The sequence below is a fragment of the Rutidosis leptorrhynchoides genome, chromosome 8 (genome assembly GCF_046630445.1).
Source record: "Rutidosis leptorrhynchoides isolate AG116_Rl617_1_P2 chromosome 8, CSIRO_AGI_Rlap_v1, whole genome shotgun sequence".
NCBI lineage: Eukaryota > Viridiplantae > Streptophyta > Magnoliopsida > Asterales > Asteraceae > Rutidosis > Rutidosis leptorrhynchoides.
The window spans coordinates 159,959,923-159,979,461 of NC_092340.1; the positions used below are offsets into that span (position 1 = coordinate 159,959,923).

At 37.9% G+C, this 19,539-nt stretch overlaps 1 protein-coding gene across 1 annotated transcript; it reads right to left on the bottom strand.

Annotated features, from left to right (window-relative positions):
• Nucleotides 1-880: 880 nt before the first annotated feature.
• Nucleotides 881-3,964, bottom strand: LOC139861279 (2-oxoglutarate-dependent dioxygenase DAO-like). The gene is made up of 3 exons (XM_071849643.1): nt 3,604-3,964; nt 1,662-1,983; nt 881-1,227 (listed from the first exon to the last, which is right to left on the bottom strand). The coding sequence occupies exons 1-3, from the start codon at nt 3,945-3,947 to the stop codon at nt 988-990; spliced, it is 906 nt and encodes a 301-aa protein (XP_071705744.1). The 5' UTR covers nt 3,948-3,964; the 3' UTR covers nt 881-987.
• Between the last annotated feature and the right edge of the window lie 15,575 nt (nt 3,965-19,539).

Here is a 19,539-nt window from a genome sequence, read left to right on the forward strand (position 1 = left end):
TGCTGATGTGGCAAGTATTTTTTAATTTTTGATTATTTACATTTTTATATAAAATAAAAGTTAATAAAAATTAAATATTTTTACATAATATTAAAATGATTAAAACAGAAATTACATAATATTAAAATGCTTAAAATAAAAATTACATAATATTAAAAGGATTAAAGTAAAAATTACATAATATTAAAATGCTTAAAACAAAAATTACATATATTGAAAGTTTAGTTAATAACGCTACGAAAGGTTGTTGGCAAGTTTCAAATGTGCTTGGTAAGGTCTTCTCGTTGTCTGTCGTGCACTCTTCGATCTCGTATCTCTCTATTAATCGTATCCCGATCTCTTGATCTATTTCTGATATTCCTTATTGGAAGATTATTTGGATCAACTAGCATTGCTTCTTCGATTGAGTTAATTTGAAAACCGTTATCCTCTTGAATCATATTCTGCAACAAAATACAAATATTCATGTATTCTCTTAATTTATTGAATCTTATTGATCGGACCGGGCATTTCAAAATAGCAAATCTACCTTGAAGAACACCAAATGTTCTTTCAACATCTTTGTGGGCACTTTCTTGAAACCTTTTGAACTTCACACATTTCTCATTCGTTGGTTGTAAATATCCTTTAATAAGTGTTGCCCAATCCGTATAATACCATCAGCAAAATAATACCATTTTGTGTAGTGGTACCCATTTCAATTCCTGGGCCCTTCGTTATTTTTTTCCATATTTTAAGATTGCAGTTTATAGGCTTATTTATAGCAATTGGGCTTGTTAGTATCATGTCACATAGAGCTTCAATAATTAGAAACTGGTACAGATGGTTTGTATTTTTTTTTTAAAGGCAAATTCACAACACTCATTAATACTGGTAATACTGGTAACAGATGGTTTGTATTGATGTTTTGGCACACATAGCATAAAGCACACGGTAAAATAGATAAAACCTACTAAAAATCATGAGTAAACATGCCTCATAGGTTAATTAGAGCTTGATATGCTCGAGAGCTTCCCCTATGTGCAACTTCGTCGAGAACCTCAATTTCCGATAATCTTCGTAGGTTGTGGGCTTGTACACACGAGGATGGTCATCGTCAACAAGTTCTGGTAGCGGCTCAACTATACCCTTTGGTCCCATAAGGAACGATGCAAATGTGACGCGTGTCTTTGCTTCTTTGCAATGCACCATATGCTTTGCGTTGCAGAATCTTCCGTTACTCCACACCTTCGAGTAAAATAAAACAAACACAATATAAGCGTTTTAAGTATAAATACGCGCACACATTACTTTTTTTTAACGAAGGTTAAGAGCCACTGACTGGGGTCTGAACGCGATGCCGGAACCCATCCACCCGATCATTTTCAGGGACGCACCATATACATCCTACCACCCCTCAGGAAGAAACCCCCACGTCGAATCCATACGGGCATCGCTTATGGTAAAACCCCCTCGGGTGAGGTCGAACGCAAGGCGTTCAAGACCCCCGAAGCCCATAAAATGGGCGGGTAACTTCAAGGGAAATATTTTTCAGCTCATGGGCCGGTTGTTGGGTCGTCGAACCCATGACCTTACTTATGGTAAGTCATGTTACCACCAATACACCAACACATTGGTGTTTACGCGCACACATTAGGAAACAAAAGTGGTTTGAAGAGTACAGTTGCCATATCTCCAAGGTTGACAACAAGGGTGTTTGGCCATGGATCAACGGCTATGAACTCGCCGGATTTGTTCACAACTTCTAGACCACCGACTTGTTCATCGTCTTGTAGGATGGTGATGAAACCAGAGTCTGTATGCAATGGGCCACCAGGTGAACCAACACATTGAGTGGTGAAATGGTATTTGTTGATTCTAAATTGACATGGCCATTTCTCAAATCCAATATCTTCACTTTTTACCCTTAAACCTTGAGCTAATTTCTTAAAAATCTCAACAAAAAGCTCATGTACTGCATCAGCATATCTAATAATTGTCTCCCTGTTACACAATAGAAATGAGAAAATAATTAGATTACATGTTTACTGAAAGTCTAGGCATAAGGAAACTACTATTGTTATATAGTTAATCATAGAAAATGAATATCATATAAGGAAAATAAATATACATGAAAAATGAGTATCATATACGGAAAATGATCAACTTAAACAACCCAAAGAATCATACATGAAAACACATTGATCATCGTTAAACTTTAAAATGTTAGTGATTTTAATGTCATCTAACAACCACAATTATAATCATTTAACAACTCAAAGAATCACCCATGGAAAAAAAATTAATAATCATATTGGTTATTAAGTTATACGAAGTACTTATAAACGAGTTTGGAGAGTGTATGGTGCACGTCCAAAAAAAATTAACTTAATACCCTCACAAAAATAGCGGGATCAAGGGGGTTACTCCACCTTGCGGTGTTAAGGGGGCAGCACCCTCGCAAAAAATCACAACTTTTCGGGTTAACTGCCAATTAACAATTTTTGAATTCTTAATTGGCTAGTTGCTTTCATTTTTGACATACACAGAAATATACTCAATCTCTAATATTTTATTCATGATTTCGTTGCCAAATAACGGCTCTAGTTATTGAGTCGACAGCAAGCGTCGATTTATTGCCGACTTGACTGACTCTTATAGCCTAAAGTAAATTTCATGCAGGATTTAAAACCCATGAAAATTTGATTTTACCATTCTCAAGTCGTCTCAATTTTATATTTATTTTATTTTATTTTTTTAAAATTTGTTTCCTACTTATTGGCCGGAGTTCCACTCGGAAGCAATCTCTCTATCCGTCGAATAGAGAGATGGATGACTTTCTCTACTTTTGAGAGTGTTTTTACTCTGGGTGGAGAAATGACTTGTTTTTATTCTCGGATAGGGGAAGAATTGTCTACATCTCACCTCCCACATACACCACTCATGTGGTATTGGGTTTTGTTGTTGTTGTTGTTGTTGTTGTTGATTTCGTTGCCAAATACATAAATTGTTATTCTTGAATTATCCATGTAAATATTTCGTGAACCTGGACAATTATTGGATCAAAATACTTTACACGGAAAGTGTACACGATTCAGGAATCAATCCAGATTATCAATCCAAACCGAGTTTCTAACAAAACCATATTCATCTTACATGTCCTTATGTTTTGGATTTTTCTCATTTTTGTCTTGTTCATTTTCTCCATTAAAATATTATATGAAACAATTATTATCATTAATATATAATATCATTAACATTTTATATGAAACAATCGTTAACATATCATAGGAAACAATTATTAATAATAATATGCTTTTTATCTTATGCAGGATCATTTTCTTCATTTTTGTCTTGTAATAGGATGAAGAATCTTAAGGGTACAATCAAACAAAAGTTCTAAAATTATGCTTTTATGCAGGGATCATTCAAATAAGTTCAACTATTTTATCTTGTTTGTAAAACTGCTGTTACAGCTTTTTCTAGAGAATGTTTACTGGACATAAAATATCTTGAAAAACATGAAACATGAAATATATATGCAGCTCTTCCTGAAACATGAAATATATATGTATAGATAGACATACATAAATATATAGACATATATATAAGATATATACTTACCTTTGATGAGGAGTAGCCTCTAATTGAGAGCAAAATTCATGGATGCCACTACGAGACACAAAATCATGTACTCCGAATGACTCGTACAGAGGATATTTGGGGTTGGGAGCAATATATCCACTTCCAACGTTGGCGTCACTGTATCGTTGTTTGATCTCTAATGGTAAATCAAAGAGTGATGTCACCACTGACTTCATCTCGGACATGAGTGTATCTGGAAGAACATGGTGGTGGTTTATCAGCCTAAAACAACCCCATTCTTCACATGCTGATATCAGTTCCGATGATTGGTTCGGGAGATCGTTTAGATCTATCACTGGGATGTTGGAATTAGTTGTGGCCATTTTGTGTTAGATCGAAATATGTATGAGTAACTAATAACTTTGTAAAGAAGTAGGTGAGCAATTGTATATAAATACAGAAAGTGAAGGGCCTGTTTTCCAAGTATAAACTTCATTCAATCATTTTTTATTGTTATATTAAATATAACTTTTCCATCAACAAGCCTTAATAGAATAATAGTCGTCATTAACATGCTCAAAATATTATATGAGTCGAACTATGGATCAACTTTTTTTATTCTGTCGTTAGAAAAAATCCTATTATTATATAATTGTAATTTAATTTGCAACATCAACTTTTCTAGTAAAAAACATGACCAAGCTAGGGAGTATGGATCGGGGGTTCAAATCAAGCAACAATAGGCCCAAGTTCAACTATCAAGCTAAGTGACTATTTGGTGGGCTTTGGGCCGAAGAACATGCAAATGGGAGTGAGATAATTAGTCTGTCAAAGAAAGCAGTTGTTGAATTGGAAGCATATTAGGAGTTTTAAATTTTACGTATGTCCAAAAGTTGTTTCTTTATGTTATAGTTAATTTAAAAAGCACTAGTTTCTATCTTTGAGTTAGTTGATATGATATTGAATAAATAAAAAAGTGGATGATTTAGGCTTTCTGTTTTTTGAGTTAGAGTTGGTTGGTTTTGAATAAATAAAAGAGTTGATAATATAGGCTTCGGTTGTTTGGCGTAAGTTCATATAATTCATAATCACTTGTGTAATTGTTTCGCCAACGTTTCGATTCTTTCGTGAAAACAGAAAACATAAGCAATTATTTCGCTAACGATTCAATTCCGCCATTAAAACGGAAAACAGAAGCAAATGAATGTAGGCTTAGGAATCTTTTAAACGTGTGTCCATAAAAAGTCACAGTTTGATGTACTTAGTATATCTGTTTACTTTGATAGTACCTCCGTTTCACTTCAAATGTCATATTTTGATTTTAGAGGTCTTTTCTTTCTAGCTTAGACTTTATTATACTGTTTGTGTGTTATATAATACTTGATGATCATTATACCGGTAAAAATATATTCAAAAATTAATCCATTAATCATAAATTTCATCGAATGATATATAATACAATTAAAATATTTAAAATTAAAGTTGGAAAGAAAAAAACTCTAAAGTCTAACACATGACAATTAAACTGGGACTGAGGGAGTAATAGATAGTAGTAATAGATAGATTATTTTTGCCCAAGAATTCAATTGGGCGGTGACATGGATTAAAATGTGGACACGAGATTGGTTAAATAAACTGATTTTGGTAACGAATTGCAATTTATGAATTGATGGCTATCGTTAATTATGACTCGATGAACACATTTATGAACTTAAGCTCCTGTTCTTAGACTAAAATCAGTAACAAAACAAAACTTATAATCTAATCAAACAATCTATATAATGATTCAGTTACCTAAAACTATGATATCTCAAGATCGATGCACTATCACTTAGAATTAATCAAACAATATGATCAATATGAGACATATTTAATATGAACAGTATGTATATATGGATGCAAATAAAAAATCACTAAAACTTGATCTAAGTAATGAATTAGAATATACTTAAAACATGAACATGATTCCAAATCTTATTAATAAGACTCGACAATAGCAATTCTGATCCAAAACAATCTAAAAAATTTTTAATTCGATTAATAGAAATCAGTTTGACTTTTCGGTTTTCAATTTGACTCACGAATTTTAGATTAAGGGAAGGAATTACAACCTGAAAACTTGCAGATAGATTCACTGTTGGAGCTTTTATTAAATTCTTTCGTGTAGGGTAAAATAATCGATAGCCGGATAAATCACTGAATCGTGGTATCACTTTCCGAAAGTAATTATTCGACCCTTATAGCCTGGGTTACACGAATATCACTTTGGGATAAGACAGAGATTAAATTCTTGTTTTGGCAGAAACAAGAATTCCTTTTGCAGAAGAATATTTTGGTGTTCGTAACTTGTGTGTTTTTCTCATGCATATTGGTTAATATATTTATATACACCCTTAATCATGAAAGAGTCTTTTATTAAAATCAATTGGCCGATTGATTAATAAAAGTATCTTCTATAATATTCAAAAGTGGTTACAGGAAGAATATTTCTATAAACAAATATTATCACTTCCATCATTAAAGTAAAAGTTGTTACTTTTACAATAAACAAATATTATATTTTACAACTATCAAAGCATGAGTGATCACTTTATAATAAACAAGTATTATTCCTTCAACCACTAAAGCAAAAGTGGGTGCAAGAATAATTCTTCCGTAATCACTCAAAATTGTGTTAAGTGTTTTCTTACTGCTGTCTCTTAAGAACCAGCACTGCAAAAGGACCAGCAGCGCAAAAATCAGCAAACAGGACCAGCAGCGCAAAAGTCAGCATACAGGACCAGCAGCGCAAAAGTCAGCATACAGGACCAGCAGCGCAGAGGAACCAGCAAACAAGACCAGCTGCGCAGAACAACCAGCACAGGGACCAGCTGCGCAGAACAACCAGCACAGGGACCAGCTGCGCAGAACAACCAGCACAGGGACCAGCAATGCAGAACAACCAGCACAAGGACCAGCAATGCAGAACAACCAGTACAAGGACCAGCAATGCAGAACAACCAGCACAAAACACTTAGCCAAATTTCAGCTTACTAAGAAAACTTAGTACTGAAAACACTTAGTCAAATTTCAGGTAGACCAAGTCATGATAGTAAATAATGGAAAACCACTTTTGGGTTCCGGTAATCTATCACTTAATGGGTGTACACTCCGTACCTCCAAACCCATTTACAAGTGTAGATTAAAACCCAAAATTACACTAAATTTACAACAATCCTCCCCAATTTAGTGCAATTCGTTTCATGAGAATTAAACAAATTAAAACAAAACTCATGCATAAATGAAAATATCTTGAAGATTGAATTTTCACCTTAGTACATTACACATTCCAAATATTCGAGAATCGGGGTGTTCTAAGAATTGAACCCTTCAACCCATTTGAATAACTGAAAATAACATACACATAAGTTTTCAAATACTCTAAAGCTATCCTGACACTTTACAAGCCATGTGTCCATATCCATTCATGAATGTATCTAAAGCAAAAGTCCAAGCTTTGTTGAAGCGGCAAAACTTCACATTCACATAGGTAGTTCATTTCAGTCATGCACCTGCTATTGCACTTTTTCAAATAAACCATTAAGAAGCTAAACTTCATCCTCACCTTCAACAGGTCCGAGTACATACCTTACCTTGGGATCATACAAAATTTTGTACTCCAAATTTCTAAGTATAAGCCTTCCACATTGAATTCAACTTCTAATTTTCATCAGAAGGGAATTGGGTATCTTATAATTAGAAATTTATGTGGACTTTAAACCCATCCCCACAGCAGACTTGTTCACCAAGTCTCTTGCCAATCCCTTCGTCAAGTGATCAGCTAAATTCTGTTGTGACCTCACGAACACTATAGAAATCACCCCATTCATGATGAGTTCACGAATCATGCTATGTCTGACACCTAAGTGTCTAGACTTTCCATTGTACATCTGGCTATAAGCCTTTGCCAATGTCGCAGCACTATCACAATGGATAGACATGGGTGCTATAGGTTTAGGCCATAATGGTATCTCATGGATCAAGTTTCTAAGCCATTCTGCTTCTTTACCAGCAGCAGCTAAAGCAACAAACTCAGATTCCATTGTTGAGTTGGTAATACATGTCTGCTTCTTAGAAGCCCATGAAATAGCACCTCCCCCAAGCAAGAATACCCAACCATTCGTTGAAGAATGATCTTCAATATTGGTTATCCAACTCGCATCAGAATATCCTTCTATTACCGAAGGAAACCCATTATAAGATAAACTATAGTCCATAGTTTTCTTCAAGTACTTCAGTACCCGCCTAATTGCTTGCCAGTGATGAGTACTAGGATTACTAGTATATCTACTCAGTTTTCCCACAGCAAAAGCAATATCCGGCCTTGTACAAGTCATGGCGTACATCAAACAGCCAATCACCTGAGAATACTCAAGTTGTGATACAGCTTCACCTTGATTAGGCATAAGCTTCTCACTTGGATCAACAGGGGTACTCACAGGATTACATTCAAAGCAATTGAAATTTTTCAACACCTTCTCAATATAATGAGATTGACAAATCGAAATTCCTTTGCTTTCACGTTTGATCCTAATGCCAAGGATAACGTCAGCCTCCCCCATATCTTTCATGGAGAATTTTGATGACAAAATTTTTTTTGTTAAATCAACCTGACTTTGGTCAGTCCCAAAGATTAACATGTCATCAACATATAGACAAATTATAACTCCTTTACCAGAATCATCAAATTTACTATATACACATTTATCTGCTTGGTTTAATTTAAAACCACTAGATAAAATCACTTCATCAAACTTTTGATGCCATTGCTTAGGTGCTTGTTTCAAACCATATAAGGATTTCACAAGTTTGCACACCTTGCCTTCATTTCCTGGCATGACAAAGCCCTGAGGTTGGTTCATATAAACCTCCTCATCCAATTCACCATTCAAGAATGCTGTCTTCACATCCATCTGGTGAATAACTAGATTGTGAATCGTAGCCAAAGCAATCAGCAGTCTAATGGTAGTGATACGTGCCACGGGAGCATAAGTATCAAAATAGTCAATTCCAGACTTTTGTCTAAAGCCTTGAATGACTAACCTTGCCTTGAATTTTTCAATAGTTCCATCCACCTTCATCTTCTTTTTGAAGATCCATTTGCAACCCAAAGGTTTGCAACCGGGAGGTAGATCAGCTAACACCCAAGTGTTATTGCTCATGATAGAATCCATCTCATCATTAATTGCCTCTTTCCAGAATGCAACATCCTGAGACCTCATTGCTTCATCATATGTTTTAGGATCATCATCAACATTGAAACAATACGAATATTGGGTAGAAATATCATCCCTAGAACCTTCAACTAAGTATAGTTGAAAATCTGGTCCAAATGATTTAAGTTTCCTTTTTCTTTTGCTTTTTCGAAGCTCAAGTGACTGATCAACAGCCTTTTCAGAGACTTCATCATTACAATCCTTATTGATTCCATTGTTACTTGGAATCATATCCTTTGGTCTAGGTATAGATGAAAATCGATTTTCATCAAAGATTGCATCCCTTGAATCAATCACAGAATTGATTGAGACAAACTCATTAGGCTCTATTACATAGAACCTATATGCCTTGGAATGTTCAACATATCCAACAAATATGCAATCTATACCTCTTTCACCTAAACTTTTCTTCTTGGGATCAGGTAGTCTTACAACCGCCCTACAGCCCCATACCCGAAGATAATTCAAGTTAGGTTTCCTTTTATTCCAAAGTTCATAAGGTGTAATCTTGTTTCTTTTGTTAGGAACTCTATTAAGCAAATAACAAGCTGTTAACATAGCTTCCCCCCAAAATCCTTCACTTAAACCCGAATAGGATAACATGGAATTAACCATTTCCTTAAGGACCCTATTCTTCCTTTCAGATATACCATTTTGTTGTGGAGTATAAGGAGCAGTGGTCTCATGGATAATACCAACGGATTGGAAATACGATTGGTTAATGTATTCACCTCCCCTATCTGTTCTAAGTCTTTTAATCAAAGCCTTTTGTTGTAATTCTACTTCAGTTTTAAATATTTTAAATTTATCTAATGCTTCATCCTTAGTATGTAACAAATAAACATAGCAAAATCTAGAAGCATCATCAATAAAAGTCACAAAATATTTCTTGTTCCCTAAAGTAGGAGTAGCATGCAAATCACATAAATCACTATGTATTAATTCCAAAATTTCAGTATCACGATGTACATTTTGAAATGGTTTCTTAGTGATCTTTGTTAACATACACGTTTTACACTTTTCATTGTTCATGTCAAAGGCCGGTATTAATCCATCTTTAGACATATCTTGCATTCTTTTAAAGTGTACATGTCCTAGTCTAGCATGCCAAAGTGTAGAATTATTTATGCTATAAGTAGATATAAAAGCAAAATTAACATTCAAGTGATTAATGTTAAGTCTAAACATTCTATTGCATAAATAACCAACCCCAACAAACATACCATGTTTTGACAAAACAAACTTATCAGATTCAATCACTTGTTTATAACCACAACAATTTAACACACTACTGGAAACCAAATTTTTTCTTATTTGTGGTACATACAAAACATCAAACAAACAAATAATTTTTCCAGAACTAAAACACAAATCCACACTTCCACGTCCATGAACAGAGGCTGTTGACTCATTTCCCATATGAAGAATTGATCCATCAGTCACGGACTCATAAGTCTTGAACCAAAATCTATCCTTGCATACATGGGTGGTGGCTCCCGAGTCAACCCACCACGCGACATCATCATCCTGCACAAAATAAGCCTCAGATATATATGAAACATAATAATTCTCATTTGAATTATTAAATATATTCTGACCTTTCGAGTTGTGGTTGTTTAAACCATTTCCCGAACCGCTTGTGCTAGATCCTTTGGCATTATTATTACCAAAAATAACCTTGCAATCCTTTTTCATGTGTCCAGTTTTACCACACTTCCAACAAGTCAATTTAGACTTCTTGTTCGGATTAGCCTTGTTATAACCTTGATGTTTACGTTTGCCCTTTTTGTCATTATTACTAGTGAACTTTTTATGTTCCACCATATTGACAACAGACGTACCAGCAACTTCGTTGCTCTTTGGCTTGTCATTATCCTGCAACCTGAGGGATTCCTCAATACGCAGATGACTACCCAACTCAACAAGAGTTAACTCCTCCTTCTTATGTTTCAAAGAATGTTTAAATTCTTTCCAAGATAGAGGTAGTTTATCAATTATGCTTGAGACTTGAATAGACTCATCCATGTTCATCTTATGTTGTGTGAATTGACCAAGTATACGAATGAGCTCATTGTATTGTTCCAAGACCGGTCTAGAATCGACCATCTTGTAATTATTAAAATTACTCACAAGGAAATTTTTACTAGAAGCATCCTCAGACATATACTTGGTTTCTAAACAGTCCCATAGTTCTTTAGAAGATTCAACATTTAGGTCAATATCAAAAAGGGAATCAGCCATACTGTAACGACCCAACCCGTTAACCAACCAAAAACGCGGAATAAAAAAAATTTAAAACTGATCTGGAGGGTGCGCGGCGCGCACCACTGCCTATGCGCGGCGCGCACAAGGCCTGAGACAGTTCTGACCAAAATGTCCATTTTTCGCGAAAAGATCTTCGACTTCCCGACACTTTTAGACCGAACGCTTTTCACAACAAACTCATATATGTAAAACTCACACGAATCAAACATAAAAATGATGTTTTACAAGCGGGGCCCACACGACCCAAAATACAAGTTTAATACAAGTTTAGAGTTTCGACCACCAAAAAGTTTAAGTTCCGAATTACACAATGAGCATGGCGTTTGGGATTAAACTACCCAACTACCGGTCAAACTCCAAGAGCTACTAAAGCCAAAAGCGTCCCCTAGCATCAAGCGGGATCTCTAGTCCAATACGATGCCCTTACCCTTGTCCAAAACCGAACCTATAAAAATGGTGAACAACGAGAGGGTAAGCAAAGCTTAGTGAATGCAATAATTATACGAATACATATATAATTATACCTACTTGCATGCACTTACACAAACCGCAAACATGCTAGCAACACAATTAGCTTTTCGTCACATTAACAAGCTATAATCTCCAATACCACAAGCTAGCAACAACCGCATAATAATATAACGCGAAATGATATAATATGCTTACAACACAAGTAACCATGGTTAACCAATAGTATAAGGGAACGGCGCTCGCGAAAACGCCATCGGTGTTCATAACATCCGTTAGGGCACTTAACACCTCGCACCACTAACCCCTAGGGTGGCACCTTAACACCTCGGCACTTCACCCCGAGTGGCATCTTAACACCTCGATGCTTCACTCATTATTTTACGGAGTGGTGTCTTAACACCTCGACACTACACTCCTAGGTGGCATCTTAACACCTCGATGCTACACCCGAGTGGCATCTTAACACCTCGATGCTACACTCTTCACGTGAAACGTGGTGTCTTAACACCTCGACACTACACATTTCACGCTACAACAAATAGATACATTATATACATACGCATATAATTATTCCACTCACCTTAACAATTAGATGACGATTTCAACCTCCACAAGCTTCAAAGCAAAATACCTAATATAATAAGTACTTGATCAACACACAAGCTAAGTGGACTCAATACTAACACTTACACATGAGCATTTAATGACTTAATATATTAAATCGCCCATTTATACCAAAACCGCCCAATTAAAGTCAAGACCACCACTAATCACTTTAAAGCTAGTGATTAAGGTCCAACAACACCAACTAATACATAATTAAGGTAATTCATACCCATCTTTCCAAACTAGGTCAATTTATTACCCAAATAACCATTTTAAGACAACACACCCATTTCGGGTCATCCACTAACTAACCAACACCCATTTACTAAATAACTAGGTGTGTTAGCAATTAACTCACCAATTAGAGTTCATAAACATCATTTAATACTTTGAAACCCTAGACTAGTCACCAATTAGTATTCAAGACTCAATTTTACCCAAGAACACCCAAAATCACCATTAATGGGTTTTGTGTTCATCATTTACTCAAACCCTAACCCTTACACTAAATCAAAGTAAGGAAAATAAAATTAGAACATACCACAACCACCACAACGAAGCTAGAGATAAGATGAACGACTTTAATGCTTGAACTTTAACCCAAAACAAGCTCCTTCCTCTTGGATTTAAGCTTTCTCTCTCAAAAATCACAATCTCTCTCTAGAATCAAAGTTAAAGTGATAAGGTTGTTGATTATGGAGTAATGGTGCTCCACAAACTGACCTATCTGTCTCTAACCTGTCCATAAGTGAATTTACCAAAATGCCCATCAAAATATCTGATTTAAAAAGTTGGAACCCGGCTACAGTAAGGGGTGCGCGGCGCGCTCCCTTTAGTGTGCGCGGCGCGCACTAGGCTCAGCTCACTCAGTGACTTCTGTTTAACAGTACAACATCACCCACACTCTAAGTAACATATTTACACTGCTGTACAAACTGGTTAGGGTCTTACAACTCTCCCCCACTTATTCGGATTGCGTCCTCGCAATCCAAGCCGCATGACAAGCGGGAAGATAAACCAACACGAATTCTTTGGGCTCCCAAGTAAACTCGGAACCCTTACTACGACGCCATTGAACTTTAAAAGTCCTAACCTCTTTATGCCTCAACCTTTTGACCTTCTCATCGAGTATGGCAATTGGCTCCTCAATATACTCTAACTTATTGTTTAGCTCAATTTCGTCTAACGGCACCCATGATGAATCATCCGCAAGACACTTACGGAGATGGGAAACATGAAATGTATTATGAATCCCCGCAAGCTCTTCGGGTAATTCCAAACGATACGCGACTTCACCAACACGAGCTAAAACTTTAAAGGGACCAATAAACCGAGGAGCTAACTTTCCCCATTTTCGAAATCGAATAATACCCTTCCATGGCGAAACCTTAAGCATCACCATATCGCCTTCTTGGAACTCAATCAATCTCCTACGTCTATCGGCATGCGACTTTTGCCTATCTTGAGCCTTCTTCAAATGTTCCCGAATCAAATCGATCTTGCTATTGGTCTCTAAAACCAAATCGGTACTCCCGATCTCTCGTTGACCCACTTCTCCCCAACAAACGGGAGTTCGACACCTACGCCCATAAAGCATTTCGTAAGGTGGCATCCCGATACTAGTATGATAACTATTATTGTACGAGAATTCCACCAAAGGCAAATGCTCATCCCAACTACCACCGAAGTCAATGATGCACGCTCGTAGCATATCTTCCAAAGTTTGATTCGTACGTTCGGTTTGACCGTCCGTTTGAGGATGATACGCTGTGCTCAACTTCAATTGCGTACCCATATCTTCATGAAACTTTTCCCAAAACCGAGATGTAAAACGGGTATCTCGATCCGAGATAATAGATATAGGAACCCCATGACGAGCGACCACTTCCTTGATAAACAACTTAGCCAAGGTCTCCGACGATATCGCTTCTTTAATGGGAAGAAACAAAGCGCTTTTTGTCAATCGGTCAACTATAACCCAAATCGAATCGAATTGGGTTCTCGCCGTTTTAGGTAACTTTGTAATGAAATCCATGGTAATGTGCTCCTATTTCCATTTCGGGATTTCTAATGGTTGCAACTTACCATACGGCTTTTGGTGTTCGGCTTTTACTTGTAAACACGTGACACATTGCTCAACATACTTCACAACATCACGTTTCATGCCCGGCCACCAATAATCTTTCTTCAAGTCAAGGTACATTTTCGTCGCGCCCGGATGAATGGAGTATTTTGACTTATGTGCTTCATCAAGTAGCACTCGTCGGTAATCACCCATCTTAGGCACCCACACCCTTCCTTGAAAGGACAACAACCCACGCGAACCCATAGTAATAAACTCCGATTAGCCCACGATTCGCTCCGTATGCTTGTTGTGAACATAAGCCTCTATTTGAATCTCACCAAGCTTTTCAAGAAAATCGTTGGTAATAATCAAACGTAACGACCCCACTTTTATCGCCGGATGTTGACTCTTTCGACTCAACGCATCCGCGACCACATTTGCCTTACCCAGATGATAAAGTATTTCACAATCGTAGTCTTTCACCACATCCATCCACCTACGTTGGCGATAATTCAAATCTCGTTGATTAAAGAGATGTTTCAAACTCTTATGATCCGAATAAATCGTACACTTGACACCATACAAGTAATGGCGCCAAATTTTCAACGCATGCACTATCGCTGCCAACTCAAGATCATGAGTCGGATACCTCGTTTCATGTTCCTTTAATTGTCGAGAGGCATAAGCGATGACCTTACCTCTTTGCATTAGAACACACCCGAGACCATTTAAGGAAGCATCACAATAAACCACCATGTCTTCAACACCTTCCGGTAGCACTAACACCGGAGCTTGACACAACTTCTCTTTTAACAATTGAAAAGCAATTTCTTGCTCGTTCTCCCAACCAAACCTCGCATTCTTCCTTGTCAATTTCGTCAATGGAGAAGCAATCTTAGAAAAGTCTTGGATAAACCGACGATAATAACCGGCCAATCCGAGAAAACTTCGGATTTCCGTAGGCGTAGTCGGTCGTCCCCAACTCTTCACCGTCTCGATCTTCCCCGGATCTACTTGAATACCGTTTTCATTCACGATATGACCAAGGAATTGAACTTCCCTTAGCCAAAATTCACATTTGGAGAACTTTGCATACAACTTCTCCTTTCGTAGCGTCTTCAATACTTCACGCAAATGATGTTCATGTTCGTTCATACTTTTCGAGTAGACTAGTATGTCGTCAATGAACACTATTACCGACTTGTCCAACATAAGTTGGCACACTTGGTTCATAAGATCCATGAATGCCGCCGGTGCATTCGTAAGACCAAAGGGCATAACTACAAACTCATAATGCCCGTAACGCGTTCGAAAAGCCGTCTTCTCTATGTCTTCCTCACGGACCCGCATTTGGTGATAGCCGGACCGTAGGTCGATCTTAGAGAAATACGTTGCACCTTGAAGTTGATCAAATAAATCGTCAATCCTTGGTAATGGATAACGATTCTTGATCGTCACTTTATTCAACTCACGGTAATCAATGCACATACGCATACTACCATCTTTCTTCTTCACAAATAACACCGGAGCGCCCCATGGCGAAGCACTCGGTCGAATAAAACCCTTCTCGAGCAACTCTTGGGTTTGATTTAACAACTCTTGCATTTCCGTTGGTGCTAAACGATAAGGAGTTTTAGCAATGGGAGTAGCTCCCGGAACCAACTCAATACGAAACTCAACTTGTCTTTCCGCCGGAACACCCGGTAATTCGTCCGGAAAAACGTCTTCGAATTCACTAACAACCGGAATTTCACGAATAGGTGGTGGCTCATTGCGAGTATCAACAACATGAGCAAGGAAAGCCATGCCACCGGTAACAACAAAACGACGTGCCCGTGCAAAAGTGCATATCGGCACCGGTCTCCTTCGCTTATCACCATGAATAATTAACTCTCCCCCACTTAGGGTCTTCACACGAATAAACTTATCATGGCATGCAATATCGGCTCTATAACGATCGAGCCAATCCATACCAATGACAATATCAAAGTCGCCCAAGGTCATTGGAATAAGATCAATTTTAAAGGTTTCAGAACCAAAAACAGCATCACAATTTTCACACACATCAACCACTAGCACCGTCTTGCCGTCCGCTATTTCGACTTCTATCGGACGACTTAACTTAGCTAACGGTCTATTAAGTTTAGGTACAAATTTAGGAGACACAAACGACAAATTTGCACCGCTATCGAAAAGAATCCTTGCCGGATTAGAATTAACCATGTAAGTACCTGAGACAACTTCGTGCGATTGTTTGGCTTCATCATTGGTCATCAAATAGTTGTGAACCCTAGCCGTACCCGCCGCCTTCTCTAAACGCTTAACATTATCGTTGCGCAAATCGGGACACTCCGGCTTCTTATGCCCTTCTTTACCGCAATTAAAACAAGTGAGCTTGTTTCCGGAAGATGGTTTTGGACAATCACGAGCCATATGACCCGCTTGCCCACAATTATAGCACGTAAAAGTAAAACCACCGGAAGCGCCCTTCCTCACGCTATTGACACTTTCGGAACTTTTCTTGTTCTTTTTGTTCGAAAAGTTTGAATAGCTCGAACCTTCACTTTTTCTCTTGCCAAAAGTAAAACCACTCTTTCTTAAGATGAGCGACTCGAAACCTTTGGCCATGTCAAACAACTCATCAAAGCTTTTCACTACGTTCACACTAATCTTATCTTGATAGTTGTCGTTCAAGGTTCGATAGAAATCTTCCTTCAACATTTTATCATTCCCGACGTACTCCGGGCAAAATTGGGTCTTGGACAAAAACACGGATTTGAGAGTGTTCAAATCCATCGACCCTTGCCTCAAGGAACGTAACTCGTCCTTAAGCCTAGTAAGATCGGCCGAAGTTCGGTATTCCTTGAAAAATTCGGACTTGAATTCATCCCAAGTGAATTCCATGCATTGCTCTTCACCATAAACTTGGAGCTTTGCGTCCCACCACAACTTGGCATCGCCCCTCAACATACTACACCCGTACCTTGTCCTCTTATCGAGAGGACATTCACAAGTACGGAAGGCCCCCTCCATATCGGAGATCCAACGGGCGCTCTTAAGAGGATCTCTTTCACCATCAAAAGAGGGAGGTTGAGAGTCCTTGAAATTCTTATAGAAAAAGTCCCGTCTTCCCACATTATCTTCGCGAAGAACGGCCTTAACTTGCTCCCTTACCACATTGACTAATTGCTCGTCAATCGTATCTAGGAACATCTTCTTAACGTCCTCGAGAAAAGCTTCATGATGCCTTTTCAAAATGGCCTCAACCTTGGCCGTAAACTCGACTTCTTCACTAGTACCTCCGCCGTTGATATCATGCCCGTTTCTCATCTTCATTCTATAAGACGGAATAGATTAAACAACGAGACGAAAAGGATTTAACACATAAGTATATACATATACACCACACTACCCATCTTGCTCAACAATCGTCGTACATTGCTCGTTCGACACGATTTGCGCCCGTAACAATGGTAGCTAATCATTGTTACGCGAGCACGTCGCATTAACTTGCTAGTACAACGTCCATCTCGCTCGATGCTCACTAAACATACATAACAAACAGCACATGATTAGTTTACATAAACCTATGCACAAACCAATCCCGATCCGACCCAAAGTCCTACAAGTCCCGCATAAACGCGCACACAAAAAGTCTAAGTCTAGGCGCCTATCTCAAGTCACCTAAATCCCTTAGACCATGCTCTGATACCACTTGTAACGACCCAACCCGTTAACCAACCAAAAACGCGGAATAAAAAAAATTTAAAACTGATCTGGAGGGTGCGCGGCGCGCACCACTGCCTATGCGCGGCGCGCACAAGGCCTGAGACAGTTCTGACCAAAATGTCCATTTTTCGCGAAAAGATCTTCGACTTCCCGACACTTTTAGACCGAACGCTTTTCACAACAAACTCATATATGTAAAACTCACACGAATCAAACATAAAAATGATGTTTTACAAGCGGGGCCCACACGACCCAAAATACAAGTTTAATACAAGTTTAGAGTTTCGACCACCAAAAAGTTTAAGTTCCGAATTACACAATGAGCATGGCGTTTGGGATTAAACTACCCAACTACCGGTCAAACTCCAAGAGCTACTAAAGCCAAAAGCGTCCCCTAGCATCAAGCGGGATCTCTAGTCCAATACGATGCCCTTACCCTTGTCCAAAACCGAACCTATAAAAATGGTGAACAACGAGAGGGTAAGCAAAGCTTAGTGAATGCAATAATTATACGAATACATATATAATTATACCTACTTGCATGCACTTACACAAACCGCAAACATGCTAACAACACAATTAGCTTTTGGTCACATTAACAAGCTATAATCTCCAATACCACAAGCTAGCAACAACCGCATAATAATATAACTCGAAATGATATAATATGCTTACAACACAAGTAACCATGGTTAACCAATAGTACAAGGGAACGGCGCTCGCGAAAACGCCATCGGTGTTCATAACATCCGTTAGGGCACTTAACACCTCGCACCACTAACCCCTAGGGTGGCACCTTAACACCTCGGCACTTCACCCCGAGTGGCATCTTAACACCTCGATGCTTCACTCATTATTTTATGGAGTGGTGTCTTAACACCTCGACACTACACTCCTAGGTGGCATCTTAACACCTCGATGCTACACCCGAGTGGCATCTTAACACCTCGATGCTACACTCTTCACGTGAAACGTGGTGTCTTAACACCTCGACACTACACATTTCACGCTACAACAAATAGATACATTATATACATACGCATATAATTATTCCACTCACCTTAACAATTAGATGACGATTTCAACCTCCACAAGCTTCAAAGCAAAATACCTAATATAATAAGTACTTGATCAACACACAAGCTAAGTGGACTCAATACTAACACTTACACATGAGCATTTAATGACTTAATGTATTAAATCGCCCATTTATACCAAAACCGCCCAATTAAAGTCAAGACCACCACTAATCACTTTAAAGCTAGTGATTAAGGTCCAACAACACCAACTAATACATAATTAAGGTAATTCATACCCATCTTTCCAAACTAGGTCAATTTATTACCCAAATAACCATTTTAAGACAACACACCCATTTCGGGTCATCCACTAACTAACCAACACCCATTTAGTAAATAACTAGGTGTGTTAGCAATTAACTCACCAATTAGAGTTCATAAACATCATTTAATACTTTGAAACCCTAGACTAGTCACCAATTAGTATTCAAGACTCAATTTTACCCAAGAACACCCAAAATCACCAATAATGGGTTTTGTGTTCATCATTTACTCAAACCCTAAC